The sequence below is a fragment of the Oncorhynchus keta genome, chromosome 22 (genome assembly GCF_023373465.1).
Source record: "Oncorhynchus keta strain PuntledgeMale-10-30-2019 chromosome 22, Oket_V2, whole genome shotgun sequence".
Taxonomy (NCBI): Eukaryota; Metazoa; Chordata; class Actinopteri; order Salmoniformes; family Salmonidae; genus Oncorhynchus; species Oncorhynchus keta.
In genome coordinates, this window is record NC_068442.1 from 20,924,332 (window position 1) to 20,933,518 (window position 9,187).

At 43.6% G+C, this 9,187-nt stretch overlaps 1 protein-coding gene across 1 annotated transcript in view; it reads right to left on the reverse strand.

Annotated features, from left to right (window-relative positions):
* Window positions 1-8,648, reverse strand: part of LOC118400836 (cadherin-related family member 5-like) — a 12,504-nt gene extending 3,856 nt beyond the window's left edge. The window contains exons 1-11 of the mRNA XM_052474623.1: window positions 8,494-8,648; window positions 6,222-6,428; window positions 5,327-5,404; window positions 2,785-2,987; window positions 2,047-2,103; window positions 1,859-1,951; window positions 1,626-1,712; window positions 1,401-1,511; window positions 1,054-1,224; window positions 868-958; window positions 673-779 (exon numbers count right to left, since the gene is read on the reverse strand). Coding sequence (XP_052330583.1) covers window positions 673-779; window positions 868-958; window positions 1,054-1,224; window positions 1,401-1,511; window positions 1,626-1,712; window positions 1,859-1,951; window positions 2,047-2,103; window positions 2,785-2,987; window positions 5,327-5,404; window positions 6,222-6,309 — 1,086 coding nt within the window. The 5' untranslated portion in view covers window positions 6,310-6,428; window positions 8,494-8,648. The remainder of the gene's footprint in view (window positions 1-672; window positions 780-867; window positions 959-1,053; window positions 1,225-1,400; window positions 1,512-1,625; window positions 1,713-1,858; window positions 1,952-2,046; window positions 2,104-2,784; window positions 2,988-5,326; window positions 5,405-6,221; window positions 6,429-8,493) is intronic.
* Window positions 8,649-9,187: the final 539 nt, after the last annotated feature.

Here is a 9,187-nt window from a genome sequence, read left to right on the forward strand (position 1 = left end):
AGTCGCCATACTCGTTTATACACTCAGTGGACAGTTTATTAGGTAGACCCATGAAGTACCGGGTCGGACCCTCTTTTATCTCCAGAACATCCTGAATTCTTCAGGATATGGAAACATTGCTCAATTGGAATCAAAGGACCTAACGTGTGCCAGGAAAACATTCCCCACACCATTACACCACCGCCACCAGCCTGTACCGTTGACACCAGGCAGGATGGGGCCATGGACTCTGCCATCAGCATGGCGCAACAGGAATCTGGATTCGTCGGACCAGGCAATGTTTTTCCACTCCTCAATTGTCCAGTGTTGGTGATTGCATGCCTACTGGAGCCGCTTCTTCTGGTGTGGTCGGCTGCTGCAATAGCCCATCCGTGACAAGGACCAATGAGTTGTGCGTTCCAAGATGCCGTTCTGTTCACCACCGTTTTACTGCGCTGTTATTTGCCTGTTTGTGGCCCACTTGTTAGCTTGAATGCTTCTTGCCATTCTCCTTCGACCTCTCATCAACGAGCTGTTTTCACCCACAGTACTACCAATAACTGGATACAGGTTGTTTTTTGTTTGCCGCACAATTCTTGGTAAACCCTAGACACTGTCATGCGTGAAAAGCCCAGGAGTACCTTATAAACTGTCCACTGAGTGTAAGTCTGCATAAGTGTGTGTGTGTCTCACCATGACTTGGAGGTGTAGTGTGGGTGTCTGTAGTCTGTTCTCTACTCCTCTTGTCAGACGCACCTCCCCTGTCAGCTCATCCATCACGAAATGCCCGCTATCAGCCCCTGACAACATGTAGCTATCTATGTTATCAGCTCCTAATATTATTCTGCATTTCATTGTAAAGTTAAACGATGTGTGTGTGTGTGTTACCTGACAGGATGCTGTAGCTGAGAGGTGTGCTGAGGCCTCTGTCTCCATCCACAGCATTGATTGGCCCGGGAGAGAAGTCCAGAAGAATGTCCTATAACAGACAACATTAACACAATACATCAGTCCCTAAACGCTAACCACCGACACCTACCACCAACACCTACCACCCGCACCCTGGTCACTAACCTGTTCTCCTTCTGTGATGTTAACCATGTAGATGGGATTGGTGCAGACACGATTTGATTGGTTGTTGGAGATGGGCGTGCACGGCAGGAAATGTGGGTACTGGTCGTCTCTGTCCAAGATATTCACGATCAGGATGGCACTGGTGTTGAACTTCTCTGCAGTGTTAATCTCCTACACATACATAAATAGACACACACACACACACAGACCGTAGCAGACTGAAACAGACTGGTTGGTGGAACAGTTCCAGGCATGCAATCTGATTGGTGTGCATTATTCACAAAATATATCACACAGATTGTAGGAGCAACAAAACTCTTTCAGTAGCAGTAGGTCTATTAGTATACCAAAGCGGATATGGTAATCTCTAGTTGTGTTTTGGTCTCGTAGTCCAGAGGCTTGGCCAGTATCACCTCTCCACTGTTAGGGAGATCCACTCTGAAGTATGCAGAATCAGGCTGGAACAGAGACCACCCACAAATACTGTACACACTCATTTAAATGCCCAACATTATTGATGCAGTAAGGAGACCTGGTGTATATTTATGTATAAAACGTTATTAATACTGTACCGAGGTCTGGTCGATGGAGTACATGATGGTGTCATCATCTGCATCTGTGGCCTGGACTGTAAACACCACTGTATTCACCTCAGCCAGCTAGACAGCACGCAATAGTCTGTGTCAGTGTGTGTGTGTGTGTGTGTGTGTGTGTGTGTGTGTGTGTGTGTGTGTGTGTGTGTGTGTGTGTGTGTGTGTGTGTGTGTGTGTGTGTGTGTGTGCGCTTACATGTGTAGTCTACTTACCTCACTGATGCTGCGAGGCTGAATGGTGCTCTCCACAAACTCAGGAGTGTTATCATTCTCATTTAGAATCTCCACCACGATCCTGTACTCACTCTGAAACACACACACACATTTAGAAGTTTGGGATCCATAATAAAATCACTGTGGTAAAAGGGACAAATATATTTCCAGAAATGAATAGTCTCTACCTGCACAATGTCCTCCTCAAAGCAGGTCAACGCTGCCATCAGGACTGGGCCCTGAACCTGAAACACACACACACAAATACACACAAAAATGGTTATTTCAACCATAGGAGCCCGCTCTCAATGTTCAAAAGAACATGCAAGGGAAATGCACCCCACACCATAACGTAATCTTCGTTTACTCAAGTGTTTCCATTATTTCGTCAGTTACCAGTATGCCTACAGTCGGGAAGGCCGCAATTTGGGCAGCATGCACGCCAGATATACAGCTTGATGCATTGTGGTCAAATAAACATATAATCCATAGAAGGGTTTTGGAACCTATTACCCTGGCAATATGACTGTTACACTCATAGGTACACTCATGGGTACACTAACAATGGCTGTCAGTCCTGATTTAAATGGAAACTACCACCTATGATTTCTTAATCTGGCCCTGCTAATTTGAACTCTAACCTTAACCACACTGCTAATCCTAATGCTTAACCCTAACCTTAAATTAAGACCAAAAAGCTACTTTTTGTTATCATTAATGTTAACAATTTTGACAATTTTGACTTTGAAGCTGGCCTATCTGGCAGAAATCGCTCAGTTCTACCTCCAGGGCAAGATTCATGATAATAAAGGTCAACCTGAATCTGCATATGACTCTGCTGTGTGTTGTTGTTTGCGTCATGTTCCAAACCAAGACCAAATCCTGTCATCATTGTAACAAAATTGCAATAACATTTTTAAGATTACCTCCCGGTCCAGAACTCTGTCCAATGGGGCCTTGAGTCTGATGCTCCGCCCTTCCAGGAAGAACCAATCAGAATCCTCCCCAGTCAGGTTCCAGACAACATCATTGGCTGTCAGCTCTGTGTTAAGCTCAATGATAAGTTCTCCCATCATGCTGTTCTCTCTAACCGTGGAAAACACATCCTGGCCCCCCAGACATGGGTTCCCTGCCAGTCAGACAAGTCTATGATTAGCACAGTAGCCAATCAGACAAAGTGCTGTGCCTTTGGGATATAAGCCACGCAGGAAGGACAATTTCTGCTGACAACAAACACCTTTTCGGTAGATATTTAAAGGTTATTTCAGCTAATGGATTTAATCAATAAATACATGACTTCTGGCAAAGCAATAACAGAACAGCCTACAAGAAGGTGTGCCAACCCTGTTGAAAAAAACAACACAGACTGCTTGTAAATTTCAAGCTGGTCCATGCTGGTCCAGCTGGTCTGACCAGCAGATGTGGAGTGGAGTTACTCACAATGCTTATCAAAGTAGTGTGGTGTAGTGGAGGTATACAGCGTATCAATTAATAAGGCTGATGGAACAGATCAGAATGTTTAGCTTAAAATGTTGATAAACTATAATTTCTTCACATTTTCAGCGCAGCAATATGTCCACAGTGGTAGGCATACTCGCAAATGTTCCAAAATGCAATTGGCTGCAAAACACTGTTCTAAAATGCGCACAGCTCATGCAAGAGGTTTCATGTACAGAGATAAAAATATCTTTAGAAATTTTGAAAGAGGGGAGATGCAACAACTATCATTGGTTGCTAATATGACTAGGTTAATGCCTTTGGCTGCTAGACAATGAAAGAAAGTTGATTTGAAAACCAATAGGCATGCACACACATATGTACAGTGCCTTCGGAAAGCATTCAGACCCCTTGACCTTTTCCACATTTACAGCCATTACATCCGTATTCTAAAATTCATTCACCTGTATTTTCCCTAGAAAAACGACACACAATACTCCATTAGGACAAAGCAAAAACAGATTTTAGCAAATTTATATTAATTTATGAAATAATAAATGCTGAAATATCACAGCTATTTTCAAGTCTCTACAGAGATGTTCGATCGGGTTTAAGTCCGGGCTCTGGCTGGGCCGCTCAATGAAATTCAGAGACTTGTCCCCAAGCGTTGTCTTGGCAGTGTGCCAACATGATGCTGCGACCACCGTGCTTCATCGTAGGAATGATGCCAGGTTTCCTCCAGACATGATGCTTGGCATTCAGGCCAAAGAGTTCAATCTTGGTTTCATCAGACTAGAGAATCTTGCTTCTCATTGTCTGAGATTCGTTTAAGTGCCTTTTGGCAAACACCAAGCAGGGAGTCATGTGCCTTTTATTGAAGAGTGGCATCCGTCTGGCCACTCTACCATAAAGGCCTGATTGTTGGAGTGCTGCAGAGATGGTTGTCCTTCTGAAATGTTCTCCCATCTCCACAGAGGAACTCTGGAGCTCTGTCAGAGTGACCATCGGGTTCTTGGTCACTTCCCTGACCAAGGCCCTTCTACCCCGACTGCTCAGTTTGGCCGGGCGGCAAGCTCTTGGAAGAGTCTTTGTGGTTCCAAACTTCTTCCATTTAGAAATGAAGGAGGCCACTGTGTTCATTTTTTAGTACCCTTCCCCAGATCTGTGCCTCGACACAATCCTGTCTCAGAGTTTTACAGACAATTCCTTTGACCTCATGGCTTGGTTTTTGCTCTGACATACACTTTCAACTGTGGGAACTTATATAGACAGGTGTGTGCCTTTCCAAATCATGTCCAATCAATTTAAATGTACCACAGGTGGACTCTAATGAAGTTGAAGAAATGTTGATGGGCCCTGACCTTAGAGAGCTGTTTTATTTCTCTATTTGGTTAGGTCAGGATGTGATTTGGGGTGGGCATTCTATGTTGTCTATTTCTTTGATGTTTTTGCCTAGTGTGGTTCCCAATCAGAGGCAGCTGTCTATCGTTGTCTCTGATTGGGGATCATATATAAGTTGTCATTTTCCGTTTGGGTTTTGTGGGGTGTTGTTTTCAATTCAGTATCTGTACCTGACGGAACTGTTCGCTTTCGTATTCGTTATTTTTGTTTGAGTGATTCTTGACAATATAGATCATGAACACTTTCCATGCTGCGCTTTGGTCCACTCTTCCTTACGACGACAAGCGTTACAAAACATCTCAAGGATGATCAATGGAAACAGGATGCACATGAGCTCAATTTCGACTCATAGCAAAGTATCTGAATTCCTATGTAAATCATTTCTGTTTTTTCTTTTTAATAAATATGAAGAAAAAAATTTAAACCTGTTTTTGCTTTGTCCTTTTGCTTTGGCGTATTGTGTGTAGATTGACGAGGGAAAAAATTACTCATTGCCTTGGGCCCCTGGGGCCTGTGTGTGCGTGTGTGTGTATTTTCAGTTTTTCTTCAGCAGGGAAGGAAGAAGCTTATGGAAACGTGGTGATGGGTGTATTTGCCATAAACATATACCGGTACACTACAATTACTTACAATTTTCTCGTCTCACAGTTTGGTCACCACTCCCGGCCTCCCAAGGCAAGCCATCTTCTACAATTGTATAGGGATGCCCTGCATGAACCAAAACAGCTCACTTTTACACACAGCTTCATTGGAAACTCTGTCTAAATTAAATGAAAGTACTTACAAATTCGTAACATATTGCACGAATTGACATTTTTAACATATCATACAAAATTAATGGTGTTGTCACGCCCTGGTCGAAGTATTTTGTGTTTATCTTTATGTATTGGGTCAGGCCAGGGTGTGGCATGGGGTTTTTGTATTGTGGTGTGTTTTGTCTTGGGGTTTTGGTATATAGTGGGATTGTAGCTAGTGGGGTGATCTAGCAGAGTCTATGGCTGTCTGGAGTGGTTCTCAATCAGAGTCAGGTGTTTATCGTTGTCTCTGATTGGGAACCATATTTAGGCAGCCATATTTTTTGGTTGTTTTGTGGGTGATTGTCCTTAGTGTCCTTGTTCCTGTCTGTGTTAGTTTTCACTAGTATAGGCTGTTTCGGTTTTCGTTACGTTTTGTAGTGTTTGTATTTTAGATTCGTGTTATGTTTTTTTTGTTCATTAAACATGGATCGCAATCTACACGCTGCGTTTTGGTCCGACTCTCCTTCACCACACCTAGAAAACCGTTACAGGTGTTGTACAAAATGTGCACAATATTCGGGACCCGTTTTGGCTTGTGGGTGCTACTTTCAGTACTAATAGCTAAAAAGTATATACAAAACCTCTGGAACGCATCTTTAGTTACAATGTGAAAACAAACACACACACCATTCAACAGAAAACTGTCCTCCCTCCCTACTTGTGTTTTTTTATTTTTCTATGAGACAGTCAGGGTAAGATAATAATACAGTTGTGGTGATGGGTCTTACCTGTGACTCTGAGGGGACTGAGGAGGAGTAGTGTGGACCAGAGCAGGACCCTCCACCTGGACAGACAAGGCCTCTGTGGCTGCATCATTACAGCCTCAATCCAATACTAGGTCTTAATCACAGCCCCTAGCCTTGGATCTAGAACCTTCCTTAGCACAGCTCCATGCTCCGGGCCCAGTCCCAGCCTCTCACACCACAACCCCTGGCCTGGAACAGAGAACAATAAGTGTGATAACATAAGAGCCATTTTGTTGTTGAACAACAAATAGTTTTGCCACTGATCAATGCTAGACTATCTGTGGCTAGCTAGCAGTATTAACATGTCTGTCAATGAGCAATGCTAAGCTAACTACGACTAGACAGCTGTCTTTATTGTCATTGGTGTAACTTAAGTGAGTGATGCTAGGCTAACTATGGCAAGCTATATGTCTGTATTTACATAGGCAAGCTGTCATTGAGCAGTGCTAGGAAAGCTACAATTAACTGACACAGTGGCCACTGGGCAAAACTAAGCTAACTATGGCTAGCCAGCTGTCTGTATTGACAAGGCTGTAACTGAATGCTTGGTTAACTATGGCTAGCTTGCTGTCTGTTCTATCATGGTGGTCACTGTGACTAAACGATGCTAGGCTAACTATCTAGCTTTCTGTGTTGACATTGCTTGATTGACTGTGGGCTTGTGCCATCAGTATCCCTCACCTTTTCACATTACACTTTATTCAGTGGCTAATGTTAGCATTGGGCACATTGTAATTCCTGGTCCTGCTTAACTGATCAAGTTAAGGTCTTTACTGAAGCTGTAATTAATGTTTAGTTGGATGGAGATAAGCTCTAAGGGTCAGGACTTTAACACACTTATACACACTTGCATGCACGCACATACAACACAGACACACACACCAGTAAGTGTGATTTTGTTCAGCTTTACCTGTCTGACAAACCACCTCACCTCTAACCCCTGCTCTCCCCACCTCAGTCCTCCCTGAACCCCTCTCCTGCTTGACTCTGAGACAGACAACCACCCTTCACCCTTCCTATAACCCTCCCTCTCTCTACTGACACAGCAGTACCTTCTAGATGTGAATGTGTTATTGCCCGGTAAGTGATTGAGAGTCACGTAAGGTGACAAATCAGGTCAGGCTAAACAACATTGTCAGATCTGTATAGTATTTAAAGACACATATCCATTCCTGGAGTCTAAATAATGAATTCTGTCTTTTGGCTGTGCTGCCAACAAACCTCCTTCCATGGGGCCTAGTTCTGGTTCCTGTCAGGGTTTAGGATCACTCCATTCCATTTCAATTCCAACAAATAAAGCATCCATGAGTAAATTTGAAATCACACACACACACACACACACACACACACACACACACACACACACACACACACACACACACACACACACACACACACACACACACACACACACACACACACACACACACACACACACACACACACACACACACACACACACGCTCTATGCATAGTCACTTTACCCCTACCTACATGTACAAATTACCTCGACTAACCTGTACCGGTACTCCCTGTATCATAAGTAACCATTTCACAGTAAGGTCTACTCTACTACTACACTACACTACTCTGTTGAATTCGGTGCATGTGACAAAACAAATTTGATTTGATTTTGATGAACTCAAAAGTATTACCCTGCACACACACAGACGCATGCACGCAAGCACACACACATAAATCATATTCCTTGCTTTACTATCCTTGTGGGGACTTTTGGGGTTTTCCGGTACCCACAAGGATAATAATACAAGCCCCTCCCCCCACACACATATACACATACAGACACACCGTCTTTACTTGTGCTGACTGACCTTTCGCTGTTAGATCATCTGTGCGTTATGTTCTTAATGCCTAGAGAATACAACATATCTGCTGGACGGACTGTAGGAACACATATACATACACAGCCTTCCAAGCTGACCCAGGGAGCGTGTCCTCACAGCAATAAGCACACACTAAGAAACATAAGCACAGATACACAAGCAGACACCGCCAAACGTACAGAAAGAAACACGGACGCAAACACACACAGTACTTGAACTCTCTCTCACACACCAGACAGACAGCAGCTTAAAAGGCATTTCCTGAGGATAACTGTCGGCTCAGGGGGAGGGATTTTCCTGGTGACAGTCCGATAAACAAAGAGGGTACTTCGAGAGCACTAGCCAATCGAGGTGCCTAGAAAGATCATACTAGAACAGCATGGAGGTTAAAGACAGGAGTCAAATCTCACCTTACTGTCCCTTTTGACTTCCTCCACACACACCTCTGGGATCCCTGGTGGTTGAATATGGTTTCCATCAGGCATTACAGGTCCGGGTTGTGGTGTGGATATAAAGATGTGGCTGATTAAGCCTATTGATGATCTAGTCACAGTGGAGGCAAGGGACACACGTCTTATAAGGGTGTTGTTTGAGCCAGTGTGCGAGTGCGTCAGATGTTCAAGCTTTAGAGAGAACATGCTCTTCGCTAATCAGGCTTGACAAGGGATTACCAATCAAACATAGGATTTTAAGCATGACACCCATGCCCCACTTCTCTACACACACACACACACACACACACACACACACACACACACACACACACACACACACACACACACACACACACACACACACACACACACACACACACACACACACACACACACACACACACACACACACACACACACACACACACACACACACACACACCAGACCCAGAGAGAGAGAGGCAGAGAGTAAAGCCTCTTTCTATTTCTTTCTCTCTCAATTAAATTCAAAGGACTTTATTGGCATGGGAAACATGTTGTATGTTTACATTGCCAAAGCAAGTAAAATAGATAATAAACAAAGTGAAATAAACAATAAGAATTTAACAGTAAACAAGTTTCAAAGGGATAGAGACCTTTCAAATGTCATATTAAGGCTATGCACAGTGTT